General features: G+C 45.6%; 2 protein-coding genes and 1 non-coding gene across 4 annotated transcripts in view; 1 reads left to right on the top strand and 2 right to left on the bottom strand.

Annotated features, from left to right (window-relative positions):
• Nucleotides 1–235: 235 nt before the first annotated feature.
• On the top strand, nucleotides 236–369 carry LOC116899822. Its single transcript, XR_004387822.1, has one exon. It is a non-coding gene; the product is annotated as a small nucleolar RNA SNORA2/SNORA34 family (small nucleolar RNA).
• Nucleotides 370–726: 357 nt separating this feature from the next.
• On the bottom strand, nucleotides 727–9,984 carry Cfap298 (cilia and flagella associated protein 298). 2 transcript variants are annotated; one of them, XM_032900450.1, is made up of 7 exons: nucleotides 9,703–9,981; nucleotides 6,030–6,197; nucleotides 4,963–5,030; nucleotides 2,279–2,437; nucleotides 2,040–2,171; nucleotides 1,281–1,376; nucleotides 727–1,027 (listed from the first exon to the last, which is right to left on the bottom strand). In XM_032900450.1, exons 1-7 carry the CDS (start codon nucleotides 9,839–9,841, stop codon nucleotides 917–919), a joined length of 873 nt encoding a protein of 290 aa, XP_032756341.1. In that variant the 5' UTR covers nucleotides 9,842–9,981; the 3' UTR covers nucleotides 727–916. The 2 variants fall into 2 exon arrangements, with proteins under 2 accessions (XP_032756341.1, XP_032756342.1); XM_032900451.1 differs by lacking the exons at nucleotides 727–1,027; nucleotides 1,281–1,376 and adding an exon at nucleotides 1,445–1,868 and having other exon boundaries at nucleotides 2,009–2,171; nucleotides 9,703–9,984.
• A 1,245-nt stretch (nucleotides 9,985–11,229) lies between these two features.
• Nucleotides 11,230–24,181, bottom strand: part of Synj1 (synaptojanin 1) — a 71,881-nt gene continuing 58,929 nt past the window's right edge. Inside the window, exons 26-32 of the mRNA XM_032900449.1 lie at nucleotides 24,096–24,134; nucleotides 22,960–23,007; nucleotides 21,919–21,957; nucleotides 21,692–21,762; nucleotides 19,696–19,798; nucleotides 19,273–19,490; nucleotides 11,230–14,132 (exon numbers count right to left, since the gene is read on the bottom strand). Of these exons, the coding sequence (XP_032756340.1) occupies nucleotides 13,344–14,132; nucleotides 19,273–19,490; nucleotides 19,696–19,798; nucleotides 21,692–21,762; nucleotides 21,919–21,957; nucleotides 22,960–23,007; nucleotides 24,096–24,134 (1,307 nt within the window). The 3' untranslated portion in view covers nucleotides 11,230–13,343. The remainder of the gene's footprint in view (nucleotides 14,133–19,272; nucleotides 19,491–19,695; nucleotides 19,799–21,691; nucleotides 21,763–21,918; nucleotides 21,958–22,959; nucleotides 23,008–24,095; nucleotides 24,135–24,181) is intronic.

The following is a 24,181-nucleotide window of genomic DNA, read 5'->3' as shown; positions in this document are numbered from 1 at the left end:
CTTGAGAGCTAGCACAGTCAGATCTGCCGGTGGGTTCACCCGATGCTGCAGTTCTCAACCTTCCTAATGCTGCGACCTCTTAATACAGTTCCTCATGTTGTGGTGACCCCCAACCATAACATTATTTCAGTGCTACTTCACAGTGATTTTGCTGTCATGAATCGTAATGTGAACATGTGACATGCGAGACATCTGGTTTACAACCCCTGTGAAAGGGTGGTTCAACCTACAGGTTAAGACTCAGAATTCAAGACCAGCAGTTGTACTGTAGCTGTTGGTTTTAGGCAGACGCCTAAAGAGCTGTCTTCTGTGGTTTATTGGCCCTTCTGGACTTCAATAGAGAGTGGCTTCCATCTGGAAGAAACAACCCCTTGTTCTGTCTGGTTTGACAGCTTCAGTAACGACTGATTCTTAGGAACAGCAGCGTACTGGGAAAAGTACTGGGAATAAACTAATTACTTAAAAAAAAAAAAAAAAAGACTCAGAATTCAACACCCATTCACAGCAGGAATGACAAGTCTGCAGCTAGCGGCCTCTAGTGGCCATGATGGTCAAGCTCCACATAGCTATGGCTATCTCGTGACAGAGGAAACTGAGATCCCCTCCAACACTGCACACACAAGATAAGGGAAGTAGGGAAGACATGGCTCTAATGACATCTATGAACTATGATGCACCAACGAGGAAGTCCTTACATGTGACACAGTTGTCCTAAAATGAGGATGATTCACACATTTTCTTTTGAGTGTGTATTTATTAAGTTCTAAAACTATCAACAACTTATTTCAAAAATTCAAACGAAAGGAAAACCAGGAAAGTAGAAATCTCCACATCTTTGATAGCGTTTTATAGTATTATGATTATTTTGCCCAAGGATAGTGGGCTGTGGTTCTGACAGCCGCATCAAGTGCTGGCTTCACCTGGGTCGCCACTTTATGTCTTTTACCCCATGAAAATGTCTTTTCAAAGCCGTGTTGTCAGCCCATGGGGAGTTTAGACAGGAGTCATCGTCATTCTCTTCCAGTTTCTGGAAATAAACACGCCTTACTCAGGGCAGCACTTGAGGAAACAACCCAGGTCACTTCCTGCCGCCCAACCCGAACCCTGTCAGCAGTGGGACCCCCACCCTGTGGCCTAACGCTGGTGACAGCCTTGGAGAGCCAGAGAGCCCTTCCCCAGCACTGTGTAGGCTGGATGGCACAGGGCCCCCGCCCGTGGGTGAGCACCAGATGCACGATGTGGCCCCAGATCTGCTGCCACCCCTGCTGCCCAATGGCTACCTTGAGCTCCTCCTGCCTTCTGTGATAGAACAGCATCAGCTGCTTATGCTCCTCACTGCTGATGAGCGGCTCCCTGGCAGGTGCACCCTGCCCTCTCTGCAAAGGCAAAGGCAAAGGCAGAGTCAACCGGGGCTGAGCCGTTCATTTTGCAGAGACACTGGAGGGCAGCAGGGTTATTCTGCAGCTGCCTCTGCTCACAGCTAAGATGGCAGATGCTAAGCCAAAGTGGGGTCATGGGAATGAGCCCTGCTGGGTTCTGGGCTCTGGGCTCCTAGTGGATGCCATCTCTGTCATGGTGCAGTGCAGACAGGACGACACTCAGAGCCATAACTCAGAAGACAGAAATCTTCAGGCCTTGTTCCTCAAATTAGTGGTTCAGGAATGTGCCCTTGGATGAATGGCTTCCCTCACCCCCCATCAAACAGCAGCAGCCTGAAAAGCCTTAAACCAGTGTGGGCTGCATTCTCAGTATGAGGACATTTCTGTGCGTAGACCTGACTTTAGGTTGAAACAACATAGAAAGGAAATTTCTACTTTAAATTGGGGTGAACAAGGCAAAGTCCACACGGGGTCAGAGGACACACACAGGGTCAAGTCCACACGGGGTCAGAGGACACACACAGGGTCAAGTCCACACCGGGTCAGGGGACACACACAGGGTCAAGTCCACATGGGGTCAGGGGACACACACAGGGTCAAGTCCACACGGGGTCAGGGGACACACACAGTACTGAGGACACGTGAAGCAGAGGCGCTCACCTGCTGAATCTTGACAATGATTTTGGTTTTCTCATTTTTCCCCACATAGTCAGAAAGCTTCTTTGTTCTTCGCAGCTCCTTGGCAGCCCACCACAGCTGTGCCTCCGACTCCTGAATGACTTCGAGCGCTGCCTGTGGTAAGCCGCAGGAAGTGGCTTGAGGAGGAAAGCCATCCGCATCCCACCCCAGCACCAGAGCCTGGCTGCAGGCCCTGTAGGTCTCCCCACGCTGCCCCACACCTGAGTTCCTGACAGATCTTCTTTATTTTCAAACTCCATCCGGATAGGATCGTATGGCGGCAGCCCCATGGGGTAAACAATCATTACTGCACCTCGAAGCTGGTCCAAGGCATCTTTCACCATCTCCATGGTAACAAAGACTCCAGCTTCCACTTGTTTCTGAAAGTGGGTCAGGCATCACTATCAATTCAACCCCCCACCTCACCTCTGCCCCCACCCCCATCAGGTTCTCCTGTAAGGGCCTTGGTGGTCAGAGAAGGAACCAGAGAGGTACTGCTCTCTGGGTGACTACTGTCCACTTTGGGGCTGAGCTGAGGGCACTGTGGTCCAGGCAGACTGTGAGTGGCACCAGAGAAGCCTGCAGTGCTCAGGGCAGACAGCTGGGAGGAGGGAGTGAAGAGGTGGTGAGAGGCAGCTTCAGGACAGGTACTGCCCTGGGCAGGTTGGGGAGAAGCGGCAGGCAGAGCCTCAGTGTTAGGCAAAGGGTGACAATCTCCAAGGTGCGGGGACTACACTGGGAGCCTATCTTGCACTGAGCACAGTATGGACTGAGCTGGAGGGACATCAGCCAGGAGGCTCTCAAGAGGACAGATGGAGGTCTATGAAAAGAACATAGCTAAAGTTTGTCCTGTTCCCTCGTACACAGAAGCCCTTGGGGTCACTAAGTGCCTGGATGGGGCAGTGCCTACACGCACATCTGTGCTTGTACCATGCTGTGCACCACGTGTGTACCTGGTGCTTACAGAGGTCGTCACTGGACCCTCTGGGACTTGCGTTGAAGATCACTGTGAGTTGAGAGCCACGTGGGTGCTCTGAGCAGCAAGTGCTTTTAACCACAGCCACCTCTCCACCAGTCTGATGAGACAGACCTTCATGGGTAGGGCAGGCTGCCTGGGTCTCGGGGTTCTCACCTCAGCATCCTGTGTGCACCACCCGGCTTCCCTGCTGCCTACAAGAAGCTCCTCTTCATTAAACCCGTGTGCATCAGCAGCTTAGGTCATGGTCACTGGACACAGTCCCTGCCTAGCAATGCGGAGAGGGGCTGGGGTCCTTATGCAGGGTGATTGGCTCACTGGGTGCTCTCTAGCTGGGGGATCTGAAACGAATGCAGGAGCTGAAGGGTGTGGCTCCTAACTGGGTCCCTGGGGCTAGACCTGAACTGATCTCCTGCTGGTACTGAGCAGATTTTAAACAGCACCGGGGTGAGGGGTGGGAATGAGAGGAGGTGTTTCAGGAGTAGATGGTACAGGACCAGAAGATGACAGGCACGTGGATGACACAGGGAAGGAAGCTCTGACGGTGATGCAGGATTATAGTCTATGAATTGTGTAAGTGACACTGTGGTTCTGTGAACAGGAACCTACAGGGGATGCCCATTCTGAGGTACAGAATGCAGAGCAAAGGGTGAGGCTAGCGGAACTCTGTTCTAGAATCCTGACTGTCCCAGTGGGGGTGAAGAACTGTGGTCTGAGGTGAAGGATTCTGAGAGGACACGGGCTCTGAGGCCACGACCGACACTCTCCTTAGAGGCTCTTTGCTCAAATGTGTCTCCGAAACAGCAGGACTGAGGCTCTGGCGAGACTCCAGACCTCACCTCAACAGGCGGCTTTGCAGGAGCTCCTCGCAGACCGGGCAAGGCACATGGGGTGCATGCCTGTAATCCCAGCACTCAGAAGCTGATGCAGGAGGATTGCTATGAGTTCAAGGTCTGTTTGGGCCACGTAGCTGAGTATTAGGCTGGCAAAGGCTATATAGGAAGAGTTCAAATGTAATAAATTGAAAAAATACGTAGGCTAAGAGCTTGGAGAATGTTCAGAAGAACACTTTGTGGGGTAAATCTAGAAGCATGGGAGGACTGAGTTATGTCAAGATGCGCTCATGTGGGTATGTGGGTGGCAACGATTATCACCCAACAGATAAATGTGACAAGTGAAAATACCAAAGATGTGTGTGTGTGTGCGTGTGTGTGTGCGTGTGTGTGGTGTGTGCTATAGCACATTTTGGGGGTGGTGTGGTGAGAGAACAATTTGTGGGAATTGGTTCTCTTACTACCAGGTGGGTCCTGAAATCAAACCCAGGTCTCTTGAACTTACGCCATCAGGCCCAGACGGCAGCAAGTGCTCTACCCACCCAGCCAGCTCTCCAGCCCCCAGGTGCTAAGACATGCCTGAATCCTCTTCATCCAGGGGCACATTATCTGCCCTTTAATGGTGGTATCTCCCTTCTGTGAGATGGGTCTTCTGTAAGCTGGAGATGATTACCACTGCTTTGTAGCAAACGTCTCTGTCAGCCCTGCATCTACAGCTCGGCTAGGACCTTCCCAGCTTAGCTTTCTAAATTCTTCAACACACAGAAAACTCAGTTCAGGTCGGGCTGCACACTGCACACCGCCCACATTCGCACAAGACAACGGAAACCTTTGTTTGCTTGGCAGGCACTGGCAGGGCTGAGTAACTGTCATCGTCAGGGAGGGAAAGTCAGGGCCCTCCGCAAACACCCTTGTTTGCTGTGCCACTGGAAGGCAGAGAAAGAAAGTAAAATGCAGAAGCCAAGGCAACAAAAAGGTGGGGAGGAGAGGAGAGGAGCAGGGACTGGTGCCGCCGGCCGACAGCTAACTGACCCATCCTCTAGATCAGCCACTTCAAAGACAAGCTGACAGAAGTGCGTCCTACGGAGAAGCTGACCTTAGACACTATCGCTTTGGCTTCTTCTACCGTCTTCTTTAAAACCTGCTTCATTTTCTCATTTGGAGCTACAAAAATAAAAAAAAGGACAGTTGTCAAACACACAGCCTCTTTAAAAACTCGTAATGTCCTCAAACTGGCCTGCCTGAGCCAGGGGGCTCGAGACGTGGGTGTTCCAGTCTGGATTTAACCCACGGACATAGAGAACCCAGGTAGGGATCCCACAGCAAGGGGCGAGGCCTGCAGCGTCTTCTCCGCTGCTTGGCACAGGCTACAACAGCAGGCCAGGGAAGTCGCTGAGCGGGCAGGGCAGCAAACCGAGCAGATGCTCAAAGAATCTTAGGCCTCTTGAGCTACAAAGCTGCGACTCATCTCTGTCAGGGTCTCAAAAGCAGATATGGCAGTAGCTGACTGGCTGGCTGCATGCTGTGGAACTTTATGTGCTCATGTATGAGGTATGCTTGTCTGTCTGAGTTACGGCTGCCCTGCACACACAGGCTGTCCCAGTCTTCTTGTCCTAAGCTCCTGAGTGCTGGGATTATGCCTGTTTCCTCCTGACCCACAAAACTTTACTTCACCCGACAACTGTCCAAATGTAGCATGGAGCACCAAATCATAACTTCCAAGCCTAAAACTGAGCACAGTGGAGACAAAGTCCCCGCGTCTAGGGAGAAGGTTACAGTACCAGTTGGCCCATTTCTGGCCTACAGAAATGGCAAATTTGAATGGCACTTCATTAGGAGCAAGCAGACAGCGGGGGTCCTCCCCTTGGCTCATCCTGGGCTGGGGTTTTAGCACAGGTGTTTCACAGTGCACTATTTCCCAGGTCTTCAGAGAAATGATGAAATTGAATGAGTGCGTGTGGGTGTGCATGTGTGTGCCAATGCGCACACGTGAACAACGGGGAGTTAGCTCTCTCCATCCATCAAGGAATCTAGGGGCCAGACTCATCATCAGCACTCTTAACCTGCAGAGCCGTCCTGCTGGCCCGCATCTCTTAACCTAAAGCATTGCTTTCGGGTTTGCTGTGATGTATGGGAGCCAAGGCAGAAGAGAGAGCTGGTTACCGTGCCCGTTCCTCCGTCCAATGTCGTCCTTCGTAAAAACAGACCCCCCGCTGGGCACACACTTCTCCCCCCACTCGTCCTTTAGTTTCAGCTCTTCAATCTGCTCGTCAGTCAGTCCTTGCATGTTAGGGGGGAGGAACACCCCATGCTCTGCCAGCTCTTCTATCTCTGAAAAACAAGGGAAGGAAGGGCAAACCGTCTTCAACTGTAATCACGAACCAGACCCACAGACGTGCACACTCCTGGCTCAGGTCTGGCCCCTCTAGCTCACGATTTTAACACTCATATAGCACGAGCCGTGTGTCAGAGCTTTCCTCATCCTAGACAAAGCCACCGAGTCCTCCTCAGTCTGTCAACGTAGCCGTGAGCTTCAGATCCTCCTCCCCCGTCCCCAAGTCTATGCTCTAAGCCACTGCTCAGGCACTACCAGATCAACACTCAAGACCAAGCCCGTTCACACAGCTTTACCAACTTTTCAGGGAAAGTCTCAGATAGCCCCACTTAACGTACCTGTGTGAAGGGGGCAAGACAACTGCTCAAATGTCCTCTCCCTAGTGTGCAACTCTGTGATCTGAGGCTTGCTGAGAGCTCTGGCTAATATTTTATGAGACCCTTCCAAGAAGGCTCACTTGGTAAAGTGCTTGCTGTGTAAGCGTGAGGTGCTGACTTGAATCCCAGAACCCATGTAAGAAGGCCAGGTATGGTGGAGTGCACTTAAAACCTTTGCACTGGGGGTGGGAGTCCATATGGGAAGGTACAGACCTGGGAAACCCTGGGGATTGATTGCTGGTCAGCCTGCTTTGCTTAGGCCAACGAGATATCCTGTCTCAAAAAAAAAACACGGTCACACAACACCCAAGTTACCCCCCCCACACACACACCCCTAACCCCAAACTCACTCATAAAACTTTCTATGACACTTCATAAAATCACTAGGAAGGATTTAAGGCAGCTGTCCAGGTTGGTTTTGTCAACCTGGCACAAATCTATACATAGCCTGGGAGAGGGAACCTCAACTGAGAACCTTCTCCCTCAGATGCCGACAGGCAGGTTGTAGGGCATATGTCCGAGTAACGACTAACGAGCACACTGCAGGCTTTGCCATCGGGTGGGCAGATGGTCTGCAGAGGCAATGTTCAAGCAGACCTGAGGGGCAAGCAGGTCAACTGCTTTCCTTCAGGGTCTCTGTTTCAGCTTCCTGCCTCATGTCCCCTCATGGACTAAAACTGCCAGAAAGAAAAAACCCTTTCTTCCCCAAGTTGTGTTTAGCCATGGTGTTGTTTGTTTTTCTTTCTTTCTCACAGCTACAGAGAGCTACTGAAGACAGAATTGGTCAGGATCACGGCCTATTATGCTAGGCCTGATCGTGTTGTTTGGGGACCACTGTGTGTTTGGAACTTTGGGCTGGAAAAGCCACTGAGCGCTCAGCACTTACTGGGCTGTTGGAGGAGCTCGAAGGCAGAGTGCAGAGAGCAGGGCAGACGATGCAGGTTTGCTTGTGAGGTGCAGAGGGAAACCAAGACTGCCTGGGTCAGTCCTGTGCTATTTCTGTATTAAGTATCTCCAAATGCCTTTCATCCCAGCACCTGGGAGGCAGAGGCCTCTGAGTTTGAGGCCAGCTGGTCTACAGAGTAAGTTTCAGTCAAGGCTACATGGAGAAACCCTGTCTGGAACCAACCAACCACCTACCCTGTGGTTCTGGTCAGTCAGCGAGAACTCCGCTGTGACTAATAAGAGGCCAGAACCACTGAAGTGAAACCTTTGCCAGGGCTGAGATCAGCTGTGACTAAGAAAATACCAACATCACTGAAGCCAAAAGTCCTCTGGGATACGTTTCCTCAGGGTCAGCGGACAGAAGCTGTTGTATAGAAGGGGCCAAAGCTACGTCTCATGTCTGCAGTCAAACTTGGCAATGTGTATGAACTGGTTTTGAGGGCATGCAGAGTCATGGAGAAGGTGGGCCCAGGAAGAGGCCAGGAGATGCTCTCTGTGAAGGTGAAACTTTAGTTTCAGGGAAACCCTAGGATTGAAAGGATCCTGGAGAGGCCGAGGCTTGGCATCATGAGGCGGGGTGAGACCCTGAAGAGAGGCCAAGAGGCAACTGATGCGATGGGTAAAGGTGAAAACTGTGGCATTCCAGCATTTTGGCAATGCCAGTACCATGGGACGACAGCCAAGGACAGCAGCAGCTGTGGCCAGAGCCAGCCTCAGCCTATGAGCCGTGTTCTGTGGGCTCTGGTGGCAGAACGAGGGGAGCGGAGAGCGTGAGTCCCATATGACACTGAGCTTCACTGTGTTGTGCTTCGGTTTTCATTTGAGTGCAACTGTGCTCTGGGTGTTATTTTTATAGGAGCCCAGTTATGGATATTATAGAGAGGTTTGAACTTTGAAAGAGACTGAACTTTTAAAGTGAATTTTTAAAAGCCTGTGGAACTTCTGACAGTTGAAATTGGTTTTATATTGAGATATTAATATTAATTAGGTCTTGGGGATAAACAAAAAGGGGAGGGTTGTGGTTTAATGGTGATGTACTGATGTTGACAAGGAAGCGTTCTGGTTAGTTTTTTTGGACCTGGCATGAACAGAGACATCTAGGAAGAAGGAACCTTGGTTGAGAAAATGTCTACACCAGCTTGCTCCAGACTTACAGGCACTTCTCAATGACAGTAATGGAAGGGCCTGGCACCCTCTGGGTGTTATCACCCCTGGGCAAGTGGTCCTGGGTAGTGTGAGAAAGCAGGCTGAGCAAGTCACGAGGAGCAGGCCAGGGAGCCTTTCTTCCTTCCCTTCCTGTGAGGAAGACACCGAGTGTTTCTCGAATGGGAAGATAGCATATGACCCGCGGCCATACAATACTACGGGGTAAATGATGTAAGGAGATGTTTGCTTACAGCCTCTCTCCATTTCGAGACTAAGGGACTTGGGAGACAAGGGGCTGGTGTGTCCCACCCTTATCTTCCCAAGGCAGACCACACCAGTGCCTGTCTGAGTGCCGGCTGGCAATGGTAACAGTATATCTGTAGGTTCAAAACTCACCCACGGAATTCTTACATGCTGTGCCACACTTTCAATTTAAGATGTCAAAAACCCGGAGGTGTTTTTTCCCCCTAAATGTTTTACTTTTAATATGTCACTTAATATTGAGCCTTCTTTGAAAGCAGTTAAGTTTAATTAAAAAACATATAACGGGTCTTAAGGCGTTCTTTATAATGTAAAAAAAATACGTGTTTCCTAGGAGACAGAAAACAACACCAAGGTTCTCCCAGTGAGAACTTTTAATGGGCGGTTTCAAAGCCAGGAGACTCAAGGGCCAGGGCTCTTAACGTCTCAAACAAGGCATTCACTTTTGTAAACCCCCTTCCCTGCAGCTACCACTCCACTCTCATCCTTGCCAACTCCCACTGTTGCGCTGGATCTCTCTGCTCCGTCACGCGGCCTCTCGACCCAGTTCGTCCGCACTTCCGGGAAGCCCAAATCCTATCTCGGCCGTACTTGGCTTCCCCGCTGCTCTCCTCTGAGTCGGGTGGCAGACTTGTCTGGGTTTCTCCAGTTGTTGGTTTTTCATCCCGGGTCAACCCTGATGCTCCTTTCCCACCCCAGGCTACTGCAAATCTTCCCGAATCCTCACAGCCCCGAGCGCTCCCACCACGTCCGCCGTCCTCCCGTTCCGCACCTGTGCAGAGCCGGTGCACCTTCAGCCGCCCGTTGTAGACGCGGGTCACCTGAGCCGTGAGCTCTTCCAGCTCGGTGCTCCCGGGCGCCTGCAGCAAGAACTGGCTCTCGTCGCCTCTCTTCACGTGCAGCACCACCATGGCTGCGCCAGAGGCGCCGCCGAGGCGGCAGGGCTGCAGGCAGGGAACACGAGGCCCGAACAGAGTAGGCCTGACCCGCACCGCCCTGAGACTAACCGCTGCTTCGATGCGGAACCCCGGAACGCGGGCTCACGCGTCCGCCGGGTGGGATAAAGAAAACGACGCACGCTCGCGGAAGTGACTGTTGCCCTTGGCAACAGTCAAACCCTGAGCCCGCGCCCAGCTAGAACGCACGCCTGGGAAGCCAGAGGCGCTGAAGAAGAGGTTGTCGGGTCCGCCGAGGCAGGAGTCTCGGTGCACGCTCGTCGCTACCGGAAGTAGCTGTTGCCCGGGCAACCGAAACCCAAACTAAGCAGCTACAGGCCTGTACGGACGGTCCAGGGGTCTCGGGAGATGAGTTGGAGGAGCATGGTAGCTCCTGGGTTGAGAATGAGTGGAAGGTGGGCACTACGGGAGCATAGCCGCCGCGAAACTGGTTTCGCAGAGGCACCGATGGCTTCCGGAAATGCCTACGGTCTCCGGAAATAAGAAAGTGGGGAGCTCTGCTGCTGCGCACAGCTGATTTAGTCTCACTGCGGTCTACCGCCCGTCCTGCCAAGTCTGGCTCCCCACAATCTCAGAAAGGGCAAGCGAGCGCTGCGCTGTTCTTTCAGGGCGTTCAGACACACTTAAGGATCCCATTTTGGGGTTACAAAGAGGAAACAAATGGACTGAGGAAATTCAAATGGAGGAGTAAAGAAAATTAACCAAATTAAAGAAAATTAACCTGTGCTTTGAATTGATCTCAAACTCATAGCTTGGCTAAATGGTGAGGTGTTTGTTTGTGGTGATGGATCATTAAATTTTTTTTTTTTTACTTGCTAATGGAAATTCCTGGGAAGAAGCTGTGTCTGTAACTAATTAAAACTGCAGTGATGTGGAGAGACTGGGATTCTGCGGGTCCGGAGACTGGTTATCTTGTCTCTGTTAGCTTTAGCTTTCGGAACAGCCATCCACTGCCCTCCTCTGGGTCAGAACTAACGCCCCTATAACCTTTAAAATCTATAAATGTAGCTTTCACTAGCCCAAAAGTTAGGAATGTCATCAAACAGCATCTGGTACCTATAGAAAAACTCCATCTTGATGTAAGTGCCTCTCTGGCATTTCCACCAATGTATTTTAAACTTGCCATGACTTAATGACTTTGTCCTATAAAGCTATAAAACTTTGCGAAACTGCTTCCATGGCAAAACATGGAATTTGGGGTAACCTAAATCTGCCATGGTCACTCAAATTTGGCTTCAGAATAAACTATCTTATTCCCTGCATATATTATGTACACACACACACACTAACGCACACGCACATGGATGTGCACACACACACAGAAAAAAAGTACAGAAGTCAGCTAGTGGTAAAGACATATTTATTTCATATGACAGCACATTTCACAGGATATGTACAGAATGTATACCAGCGACTTTAATACTGTACTTCTATAAAGTATATAGTTATAAATACTGTATGCCACATAAGCAATAAACCTCTTACATACATATAAACAGCAATCTACTAGAGAGAACAGAGACTCACAAAAATTCTTAGTGTCTGTTTTCTGCTTTGACCAGAGCTGGTAAATACACACAATGTCGAGCTCTTTGTAGCAAACTTTAACTTGCTTTGTGCGTTTCAGCAGCTACCAGACTTCCTGACAAGGAAGAGCTATTGCTCTGCAGACATTACAGTGGTTTATACCCGAGGGAGTCACTGCTCGGGGCTGCAATCCACACTCTGCTTCAGTTTCCTAAAATGGATTATGCTAATGGGGAGTGGATACCATACACACTACTCACACAGGTGTTACAGCCACAATCTCCACAAATTAATTCACATTTTGAAGTACACTGCTCTAGTAATACTGCAGTTTAAAAGCTACTACTGCTGAAATGTTTAGAACCCCAACAAGCACAATATAAAACTCACAAGAGTTATTGCTAACAGCAAGTTACGGCTGTAGCAGAGAGTTACTTCTATAAATACAGGGTTTGATAACACTGAGCATTTGCAAAGGTGCTCTGTCCTAACAGATCTGCTCTACGATAGAAGTGCAATGCAGTCTGCTGTGCTTTTACAGAGGTGAGGGCAGCCATAAATTCTTTCTAATCTCACAATACACATCTTTAAAGGTTCATGTAGACTAGGAACTTGGGTGTAAGCATGGAACTCTTTTTATATAAAGAGAACATTAAGTCTTAATGGGTAAGGATGATTTTAACTTCAACTGACAACCAACAAAACAATAGCTTAGGGAATTTTCTGACTGGCTTACCTAATGATATCAAAATACTATGGTTTTGGGTGTTTTTTTGTTTTTTTTTTTTTTTTGTAAAAATTCCATGTATTTTTTTAACAAAATTAATAAATGCAAGATCAGTTGCATACTGGCAGTGCAGGAGACAAAATCCACAGCTAATTTGAGGTATAGCCTCTAAAACCTTAAAGCAGCATCATGGATATGTTATGTAGCCTCTTACATGGGAGAGAACCTATACTGGACATGTTCCTAATTCGGACCACTCAACAGCTGAGAGCAAAACTCCAGGCAATTGGCAAACAGAAAGGTCTGAAGGGAAAGGGCTGTGCAGAGAAAGGAGCACACTGATAGTGTTCCTCCTGGAATCTGGTGGCAGGTGCCTACTGTTCTGAGTATCTGTCACATGACTGACCACGTCTGTACTGCCCATTGTAAATGCCCAGGGAAAGGCATACCAGAGGAGGAAGGTAGGAGGATGAATGTGAAGGTCTGAGGTGCAGCGTAACAGGAGAAGGCAGCTCTGTAAAGGGACTGACCCTTCCATTCTGGGAGGCAGTTAGTGACGTAATGAAGCACACCCAGTGGCAGCCAGCTTCTTGATAGTGAGATATTGAAAAAAAAAGGACATTGTCAGAACTGTTAGGTAAAATTTGATCTGAATTATATCAAGACAGATTTTATAAGTATGTGGATGTACACATGTGTGTTTGTGCATATATACAGACATACACACACAGTGTATATATACACAGACCTTTTGGCTAAAGTGATGCCGTTCAAAGCAATCTCACCAGAACTCTGGAAGCTCTTTGGTAAGTATCCACGAATACCAATCGTCAACAGCACGATGGGCTGGCAGTACTGTCAGCTGCAGTTGTGTGGGCTTTACGTGATTGTTATGTGAGTATCTGAGTAAGGACTATTCTAGAGTAGTTTTAAGCACTTTTAAAAATAGTTCCTATTCTCTTCCATTCATCTGAAGAGAAAGGCCAGAACTCCAGTTAAGAGGATGTCTTTGCTATTTCTGATATACACAAACTCCAGCTTTGTCCACATCCTCTAGTGGTATTTTATATAGATATCAGTGCACTTACTGATTATTTATTGCACATAATGACTAATTAATGCCCCATTCTCTTGGGTCTACCCTGACAAAACAGAAACAAACAGCCACGCTACACCAGGAGAAACTCCCTTCCCTCCATGTCATTATCTTTCTGTGAAGTCCAATGTGGGAGATGCCTTAGATGACAGGGTTGTGCTAGGTCCTGCAGATGAGGTGGTGCCAGGTGGTAGCAGAGGGACAGGAGGTGGAGGTGGCCTTCTGGCTGGCAGCACACAGAAAGAAACGTTTGTACCTTTACTCCAGTCATCATCAAATGAAGTTGCTGTGTTAACCAGGGAGTCTGGATAAACCGACCTTGACTTTCCTTTTGTAGGAAAGTCGTCATCTTCGTCAAATGTTACCCATCCTTTGGGGTTGCTTGTTTTTACTGTAGACTGGCTCTGCAGAGCAAAATTGTCCTCAAAACCATCTAGTGAACTTGAAGGCTTGCTCATGTCATGACTGAGAGGCATGAGAGGAGGGAAAGGACTGTTAGGAACAGGCTCTTTTTTGGATAGCCAAGAAGTTGCCTCTGATTCTTGAGACTGAACTCTAAATGGGTTTCCAGGGACAGCAGTCCTGTCTGTAAAAGGGTTCCTGCTAGGCAGGCTGGGAAATGGGTTTGCAGAACTCCCCACACTTTCCTGTGACTTGCTTTGCTCTGGAACTGGAGGCATGGTTAGCATGCAACTTACAGAACTCAAAGAGTTAACTTTACTTTGCGATGCAGAAGGCAACTGAATCAACATCTTTGGGTCTGGGGTTAGAACAGGTGAAATCTGAGCAGAAGGCTGAGCCTTGGATACAGCAAGCACACTAAGTGAGAGGTCTCCAAATGGGTCACTCTTCAATGTTGGCTCTTGTTTGACACCACAAACTCCATTTATTTTTACCTGGAAAAGAATGAACACTGAATGATTGGTTTTTTGTTTTTTTGTTTTTTTTTTATTCATTAATACTCTTCTCTTTCTATTTTTATTATTTCTGCTTTTTATAAAGCAACTATATAAATTCAAAAACTAAAAAGTACCTGTATAGAATTTTTGCTTTGGTGGTTTAATAAATAGGGTGAAATTGGTAAAATTATGTTCTTTAAGAATTCATAACTAAGTAAATCCATGTTTTTTTTTAAATCTCAAAGAAATGTGATAGGATAATTTCTTCCATTCTGTTTTTGAAATGGTAAAAAAGAATTTTAAAAAAATTATGAGTTTGCTCATGCTCTGTTATTTTAGAGTTTAACACAAACTAAAGGAACATATAGTAAGAGCATTGGGTAAACACGCATAGTAAACTTCCAACACCATCTATGAGGATATGTGTCATCTAAATTCCCTATAGAAATTCAACTTTATGAATAAAAGCTAACTTATTAGTATATTCATACATTCAAAGCTATAAATGGAATTTTTCCCTTTTGTATTTGGAAAGGTGAATTTTCAAAGCTTTCTTTTACTTTTCAATGGTAGTTTGTTTGCCTTTGTAGCTTACTCACTGAATAATGTAAGTTTCCTTAGCTAACCTTCCTTGTCCTGTCAAGCAAGGCAGATAAAACTAATGATTATTTAAAGTGCAAGGGGACATTCCATTTTCTATGAACACTGATTCTAAAAAAAAAGAAAGAAAGAAAAGCAGGTGTACTCTGAGAGCGCTGGCCATGGAGGTATGTTCAGAGTTAAGTTCGTGGCCATAAAAAATTTGCACTTCTTCATAAATCCCTTTGTTTACCATGAGGCTGGTTACAGGAAGTCAGCCTTTGGAGTGAACGGGGCTCAGATGAGACTACCAATTACAGTGAGACCCACATTACCACCCTTAGAATTAACTTATGATCCAAGCAAGATTTGGAAACTCATGATGGCATCAGTAGTGCTTGTACAGGTGCTGGAAGGGCTTTTAAGTATCATTAATTTTAATCTAAATCACCAATTCTTTCATACCAAAAAGAATCTGAAAAAATTATGTGAAAAAAATATTTCCCAAAAGAAACCTAAGGAAAAAACAATTAGGTTTTCCCATTTATGTAGTTCTGTCAGATACAAATAGTTGGCGTTTTTGAAATTATACTTTTTAGTTTTGTTAATTTTCATAGAAAACAAAGCAAAAAATGAAAAGGCATTAGCAAAAACTAATATGATTCCTAAAAACCCAAAGTACTAAGAAAAAAAAGCAGATATGAGTTTACGACATGATAATAGAACTTATTAATGTGGGCGAGGAGATTTAAATGGGTGAAACTCTAGATGTATGAAGCAAAAGACTCATACATCGGATGCACGGGGAGACAGATGAAAAGCACATGGAAGGCGGATAAAGAGTCAGGTACCTGCTATTACCCTGTTGGTTGCTCCTGCTTCGAGAAAAGGAACACAGACATCAAAGGAAAGAGTTAGGACAATTCCAGACCAAGCCGCAGCCCCAACAAGTCAGTCCTCAGAAAGCTTGTGGCCCCAGGTCACAGGTGGGGTCCAAGAGCAGTAACACTTGCAGGTGATACTGTCAGTCAGAGCACAGTTCCGGTCTCTGTAACCTCACGGTGTATGTTTAACAGAGCCTAGGTTGATGACTAGCCAGTTTGTTATTCTGTGTTTCAGACGCGGAAGGCTAGAGAAAATGTACACAATCCCACTTTGCAGGTGTACAACCACACATTCATCGTCACAAAACATCAGGATGCAGGCCTGCTCTATATTGCTCACGTTTTCTAAAGAGTTTAGAAAGTTAATTCCCTTACTGTTTACTAGTTGGAAAGTACAACAAGAAACTAATTTTTGGTGTTTAAATCTTAAATTATAATCTTTCAATAATTTCATGGCATCAGAACAATCTGGGGTTCTTAAGAAATTGGATGCTCTAACACTGCAGGTTATTTGTAAACAGTGACATCTTAGAGAAACATTACAGACTTTAGCATCTCCCCTCCTCACCGCCCCTAGTCCTTCCCCAGTACACAGATGACCCAGTAATACATGTGTGACTAATGTCCTCCCACTGACGTACAACCGTTAACATGATGCTCTGTGACTTCAGTCCCCACCATCTTGATGACCTAGGATGTTATGTGGCCAGTGTCCTGCCACTGACATGCATTAGTGTGATGCTTTGAAATGAACTTTGGGTTCTCCCTTCTCTCAGCTCTCCTACGGTGCCCTGTGCACATCTGTCACTGTGCTGTCCTTTGTTCTGTTCCTCTCTCTCTAGATTTTAGCTCATGGTGAGATGACTAAGATGTTATAAGTGAGAGCAGGTAGCCCCTTACACCACGTAAAGGCTGTACAGCATTTTCTCGAGCTAAAGAGCAGCAGGCGACACAGAGTAAAGCTGGCTCACAAGTCTCCTCTATGCTTTAGATACACCATAGAGTTGGGCCTGGATTAATAAAGACTTAAGAAATTACCAAACATTCACTTCTGAAACAATATAAGACTAAACAAAACAACGAACAACTCAATAAATAGTGATAAAATACCAAACTTGTCACAATTAAAATTCTCATCAGTGGTATGTACCTGAATATACTGTACACACAAACACACACACACACACACACACACACACACACACTCTCTCTCTCTCTCTCTCTCTCTCAATGTATAGGAAAATCTCATTACTTAGGAGAAATTTTCAGTTTTGTACCTTTTTTTTAAAACAGCATGATTACTATTATGATTCCAAATTCAAAAGGTAGAGAAGGGCAGGAAGTGCTGCCTTCCTGTTCTACTCAGTATCACACTCCTCCTCAGGGGACACTCTAGCCTATGTGACCCTACATCACAGTGGACTCATAAACAAGACCTGGAAAGGCAGAGTGTCTGGCTAAGCTAGGGTCAAATATGGACGGCTCAGGCAAAGAGAACCAGAACTTAGAGAGCATCTAGATCTCTGTCCTTTTTAGTGGGTAGACTGCAGCAAGATTCAATTCAGGGCCAGAGAAACGGCTCAGCTCAGGAAAGTGTTCGCCATGTGAGCAAGCGAGCAAGAGAACGGGGGTTCAGTGCCCAGGGCCCATGGGAATCACTGGCCTAGTGGTGTAATCTTAGCACAGAGAATGCCTGCAGCTTAGTGCAGCTCAGTGCAGCCAGACGCGCCTATTCAGCGCACCCCAGCTACTTGAGAGACTCTGCCTCAAACTCTCCAGGTAGATGGCTCCTATGGAACGACGTCTGAGGGTACAACACTATGAGTACACACGCAAAGGGGGGGGCACTCCAAAACAGTCTACCATGCCACCTGTAGACTCTGCTGCAGGCTGCTGTCTTCCCAGTCTCTTGTTTCTTCCGTGGGAAACAAAGACGCAAGCAGAGAAAAGGATGGTTCCTGTCATCTCCACGGCCAATTACAGTGCCGGGCCGCAGAAGGAGAGCGCCTGAGCCTCCAGTTGTCTCTAGCCGTTTGCCATTTGCTCCTGCTTAACTTTTCATTGCAGAGCCCCATTCTGCTCTCACAGGGGTCTATGGATACTTAAAGCCATTACAAGTGGATGGAGTTGTGTGTGGTGCCTTCTATCTGAAATGGATGCCTTAAAACAGCGCTGATAACATTCACAGTGACTAAAAGACTTCAGCCTTCAGGACAAGATAAGTCTTCATTGTTGGAGAAGAGGAAAAAGAACAGTATACACTTACTCTTCGTAGGGTTTCTATTAAATATCTTTAGCACTACTACTTAACCTATAAAAATCAGAGTAACCTTTAGATTTCATCGTCTGAGAACATTTTCCTATTTCTGTTGTTTTCTTTAGAGTTCACAAATGTGAGCAATAGCCTTGGCAAGTGCAAACTGCTAACGAACGGCTCTTGCTCTTAGCTACTTTATTTAGTATTTGCTTTGCAACAGAGATATATGTTTGAAACAGTTTGCCAACTAGGGTGATATACACATATATCTGCAAAAATGCAAATTATTACTCATGAACTGTGTTCAAAGGCTATTGCCAACACACAGTATTTCAGATTAAATCACGGACTTCTAAAACCTTACACATTGTGCTTTGATGGCATTTTTAAGTAAAGAATTTGTGAGCCAGCAAAATATACCTATTAAATTTATCAACTTTAGTGAAATGCACACAACAAAACTAGATCAGAATGTAAACACAGAACACTGTGTGTGTGTGTGTGTGTGTGTGTGTGTGTGTGTGTGTGTGTATATATATATATATATATATATATATATATCTCACATGTAATTACAGTGGTTATCACAGCAGCCTGACACACAGCAGTGCTGTGGACAGGACACACGGAATGCCCGTGATGTCAACATGTCAGGCCATGGACCAAGCTTCTACGAGACATTAATGAATGGATGTGCTCTTCTGTGGTTTTTGTGTGAGTGAATGAACCTTTTGCTTAGAAACACAAACCTGCTAAGCTACTCCGGTAATGACTGCAACCTCTGGACCCAGTGCCAGCTCAACACGGGAGAGCCGCTGCTCACGTCAGGAGGCACTGAAGAATCACTCTGCAGGAAATTAGCCATCGTGCCAATGTCTACACACTGAGCTGATCTTGGTTTGCCTGTCTCTCAAACTAACTCATCACCTCAGTGTTAATGAGAGGCCTCTATTATTATCTAATTAACTAACTGCCTAGAGCAAACAATGTATTTAAAATGTTACAAATTAGCATGAAGAAACACTTGAACTTCCTAAGGAACCTGCTTTAGTATCAAGGGAACTGAGAACTCTTTGACTGTTTAGCTCTAGCTAGCCTGGAACTTACTATTAGACCAGGCTGGCCTTCAACTTGTAACTCTCCTACCTCTGCCTCCTAACTATTCCCGTTGCTCTCTGAGGTTTTCTTACTTAAGCAACACATACAAGCAAACAAACAAACCCTTAACATTCTTGAATAATCAACAGCATATAATCATTTTAGGTATCAAGATACAAAAATCATCTCAAGATGCTATTATTTTCAAGCAGCAAAAATAAAATTTATTTATTCTTACGAATGCTGATCATTAAAATAATTGTGCCCCACACTACGCAGTGTGGGCATCTGAGAGCCTTCCTTCAGCAGTGACACTTACTTGTAGCTGTGGTGAGGAGTCTGAAGGCAAGCTTTGAGACGACCTGCTCCGAGGTGGGGGCAGGGGTGGGGCTTCCAAGTTCGGCTGGGGAATGGAGGGAGGCACAGGCGCCGCTATGGGGACAAGCGGGTCCTGTAACTTTTGAGCAGGTGTGGGCAGAGACGGCTGCAGAGGAAATGCAGCCTGAGGCTTCAGTGGTTCTGGAAGGACAGCAGGACCTAAAACACCAAGGATTGTCACACATTAGCTGTGCTCTAAACACCATGGTTTCTCTCTTGTTAACGGGCAGAGGGATTCTAGTTGTTGCCCTTTCCCACGGCAAACAGCCTCAATTCTAGGGCTACAAGGGAAAGATCCTGTTTGGATATGTTAGGTTTCATGGAGGGTGGCTCACAGAGCTGAGTGTGCCCCAGCAGTGCCTACCTTTCAATGTCTCCGAGGGTTTGCTTTCAGGAGTCAGCCTTCCAGCAGACATCCGAGCCTGGCTCTGAGGGGCACTGATCACTCCAGCACGAGCTGGAATTGTCTACAGATGGAAACATATAGTTAGATTCTGTGAAGAATACATGTTTTCACATCTCACTGATTCTCTGGATAATTTCCCACCTTGCCATTTGAATTGTTCTCAAATTGTAGCTAAACAGTGATACTTTCCTTTTTATTTTTGACAGTGTACTGTGTACCAGGCTCTTGTAAGTATGATATAGACATTTTTATTTAACCTTCAAAATAACTTATCTGACTCAGTCATCTTCATTTTAAATTAAGGTGAAGACCGTACAGAGGACGTGGGTGTTAGGATATACACAGGACGTGGTGTTGGGATGATAGGACTCATGCCTGGCTAGCTGTAGGTGAGGGACCTGCAGTGCTGTGAGAGCATAAACAGTGGAGACAATCCTAACACACTAGGAGACTTCCGAATTAACCCTCCTGGGTTGTTCTGAACATCAAATAACATTCTTAAATGTCTAAATATTTAAATTAAATAAGCCAGAAGACACATTGGTGAACAATGCTTTTTATTCTCGTATGTTTGGTGAAGGCTCTAAGCCCATATACTTATGAAAAGATGAAATTAGTATAGGTTTTTGATTTAGGCCTGGGTGTTTTAAGCAAAGGTCTCACTCTGTGGTCCCAGGTGCTCTGGAACTCACTGTGTAGACCAGGGTGGCCTTGGACTCACAACAGCAATTTCCCAGCCTCAGCCATCTACTGCTGGAACACAGATGTGCGACCTTAGGCCTGCTGTTAGGACAGCTTTTAACCCACCCAAATCCTGACTTTCCTTCCCTATCCCTGCACTATCAAAGTACATGGAGGAGTGTGGCAGCAGAGTCAATACAAGCAGTCTTCCCTTTGTGTGAAATAGAGAGTAACAATTATCTTGAGGTATATCCTAATTTAAAGAATAGAATTCATGTAGAAAAGGACCTTTGGTTTGTTACGCAAACAGTTACAACCTAAGCACAGTGCTAATTCTAGGTTCTCCACTCTGCAGATGTAGTCTCTACTCTAATGCCCTCAGCTACACTTTAAAAACATTATTTGTGTGTGTGTGTATGTACAGGCACTCATGCATGGCACAAGAGTGATGTCAGAAGAAACTGTTGGGTCTCTCTCCCATCATGACATGGGTTATGTGAAGATATACACAGGTTATCACACCTGCACAGCAAGCACTTGACCCAGCGAGCCATCTCTATGGTCCTATCTTTTTCTTTTTGAGTATCTGGTATAAGTTAGAGGAATTTTATTTGAGTGAATAATGGAAAATATATGTATATAACAGGACATATGATAAACACACAGGAAGTCATAGGTTTATAAAGAATACTGCAAGCCATCTTATTTTTGGTATCTTTAGAAACAGTTTAAGTATTCTATCACAATTTCATGTTAATCAAAGTCCTTACAAATAATTTTTTGGGGGTAGGGTGACACAGGGTCTCTCTCTATAGTCCTGACTGTCCTAGAAACTTGCTATGTAGACCATGCAGGCCTCAATCTCAGAGATCCACTTGCCCCTGCCTCCTGAGTGCTGGGATTAAAGTTGTGTGCCACCACACCTAGCTGGAAAGACAACTTATGATTTCTACTGATTTAATAGCTTAAATGATAAACAGCTATTCAAATACATTAGCTCTTTATGTTTATTTTGAGAGACTTTACAAAATGTTTATTTAGTGACCATAATTAAGTACATAATTTTTATGCAAAGCAGTTAATGCAGTCATTTGCAAGTCCATGAGAAAGGTTGAATTGAGATGTAATTGGAGATGACCAATTCCCTTATGTTAAGTTGAAGAACCAAAGCCTGGGAGGTTTCTTTGGATTCTCTCCAAGGTAACAAATACCCTAACTGTAGATTGGAACCTAGGACAAACTCCTCTTAGCTCCCAGGCTAGGTGTTACCTACCGGTCTAGCTGCACCATATCCAGAAGGTCCTGGGCCTGCAAGTCCGGCTTGAGGGGAAGGCTGATTACGCCCTGAAACAAAAAAAAACCACCAATCACAGTGTATATTTAAGTATAAGAGAGTTTTTTTAAAAAGTAAAAAGAAATGAGAAGCCATGTACTTCTATTCCCAGTGTCTATTTTATGGTCCAGTTTTAAGGGGAAGTAACTACATTCAAGTGTTTTTACCTATATTATCTTTCCGTGCTGTTCCCGGGCTTTTGGGTGCTTTGAAGCAGAAAAGAAAAAGAGTCAATCATAAGTAAACAGTAAAACCACAGTGCATGGCATCACCAGATTTTTCTGTTCACTGCCCACAGAGACAAAGGAGACAGCAACAAAACAAGCACCACGCTCTGGGTAAAGACAGAAACTGGAGTATTAGAGACCTGCATGGGAGACAAAGGGAGTCACACTAAGGTGACAGTCTTCACAGACCTCTGTCCATGAACCTTGAAGACCTGGTCAGGTGCTCCTTATAGCTTGTGGCTCCTGAGCCACCACTCCTAAGAGCTTAGCTTGTCATCTAGAAGTCTGACTGTGGATAAAGTTATCCTAGGGTGAGGTCTTTCCAATCTCTACAAGAGACTATTAGCATCAAGACAGAAGACAGGTATGCACATATTTACAGCTGTGTTACAATATGGTGCAAACGCAGTAGGAGGATAGCCTAGGGATGAAGAGATAACAACTCTGGGGACAAAAAGAGTAGAAGATAGGAGCAAATAGTATCTGTCTTTCCATTTTGAGAAGAAATTCAAGTACAATGGTTCTATTGAATACAACATCCCATAAATAATGATAGTCTTAAAGCGGCGCTAGTCTTAGTGGTCTTTCAAGCAAATCCAGCTCAACATCGAGATCTTTAGAAGCACCTTTTATAAAAAATCTGTAAAACACTAAGGACTTACAGTTAGTAACTTATAAAGCTTCAGTTTAATCAAGAACATTGTCAAACATGTGACTTGTTCAAGAGAAAATGAAGGCATTGTTCTTTCAACAGTTACTGCGGAGCCTGAGTACATGGGACTAGGTATGAACCACACAGAACCCTCGGGGACATTGAATGGATTGCCACTGGACACTATACAGACAGCACAGAAGGACAGAGGAGAAAAGTACAAGGTTTATGTACGGGAAAGGAGGGTGCTTCTAGCAGGACTTAGTGTGCCTTTAAGCACTGGATGGACTGACAACAAAACCAAGTCTACAATGCAGAAGCCTTGTTACCTTCCATCTCTCTCCTAGTAACCCCAGGACTGGGAGGGGCTCCAACACCTTTGTAGAAAAAGAACAAAAGCTATATATTGCTCAGATCCCACAGCACAGGATGAAAGGCAGGCACACTATTACTCTTGCAGGAAGGGTCTTTTATTGCTTTAAGTCTCTTGGAAGGTATCAATCAAAAGTCACTAAGAGTGACTGAAAGGACACTCATCTCTACAAAGCTAGTTTCTGACGTGTATATTCCCTAAGCCTTCTGTCTTAGAGGACTAGTGGCTGCAGAGTAAGGTGGTTGTAGAGGAATTATGAAAAGGGACATCTAGAAATGGAAGCAGATTTCTAAATAAGCTACTGGTTTGCTGATATGGTACAAGTTTTTACAAGTTCATTGCAAAATTTATTTTCTACAGATTGGTTTCCTAGTAAAGCAGGAGAATTCACCCCAAAAATAAACAAATAAATGAAAAAAGGAAAAGGTTTCACAGAAGTTACCCTGTTCAAATAAGTTATCTATTTTTATTACAAAGTCATCAAAATCTTCACCTAAGCAGTGTTAGTTCCATAACTGACCCTGTGTCTCAGGGACCAGCAATGGCAGGTAGCCAGGACCTCTGTACAGCCAGGGCTTTAGGAACACTAGTTAGAGCTGCTCAAGCTCTGAAGAACTGGTACAGTTGCCATCTTTTCTTGAGCCTTACTAAGTGTACCAAGCAAGAAGTGCTTCAGACTGGGCTGCCAGTCTACCCTTTGTGGTTGTAAGTACTAGGGTCTAAATCCATGGTGTGCACATGTCAGGTGAGCACACTGGTGAATGTACAGCCCACTTGCAGTTTTCATGTGAATGAAACAAATTACGTTTTAAAACCATCCAATAGTGAACACAAATTACCTCATTAAAAGTTATATTTTTCCATAAGCAAATGAGGCAAGAATTTGATGATTTATTAAAAATGCAAAATAAGATATAGTCTATTAGTTATACTCACAGAATAACTAAGCTCTAATATAGAAGTTTGGAATATAAATGCCATACATTTTGATGCTTACCAAACAGATTTAAACTGTCTCTGAGTTACAAAATATTAAACTCCAAAATATCAATAAGCCAGCAGTCACACAGGATAGTGAATGTAAATGGTTACCTCCAAATTCTTTTCTAGCAGGTGCCGGACTCCTAGCCCCTTATAGTTCATAAGAAATTAGGCAGCAGAAAGGGAATGACATTAAA

This window comes from Rattus rattus, chromosome 4 (assembly GCF_011064425.1).
Source record: "Rattus rattus isolate New Zealand chromosome 4, Rrattus_CSIRO_v1, whole genome shotgun sequence".
In the NCBI taxonomy this organism is placed as follows: Eukaryota; Metazoa; Chordata; class Mammalia; order Rodentia; family Muridae; genus Rattus; species Rattus rattus.
The sequence above is the reverse complement of the archived record's forward strand: the minus strand, read 5'-3'. Positions and strand labels throughout refer to the sequence as shown.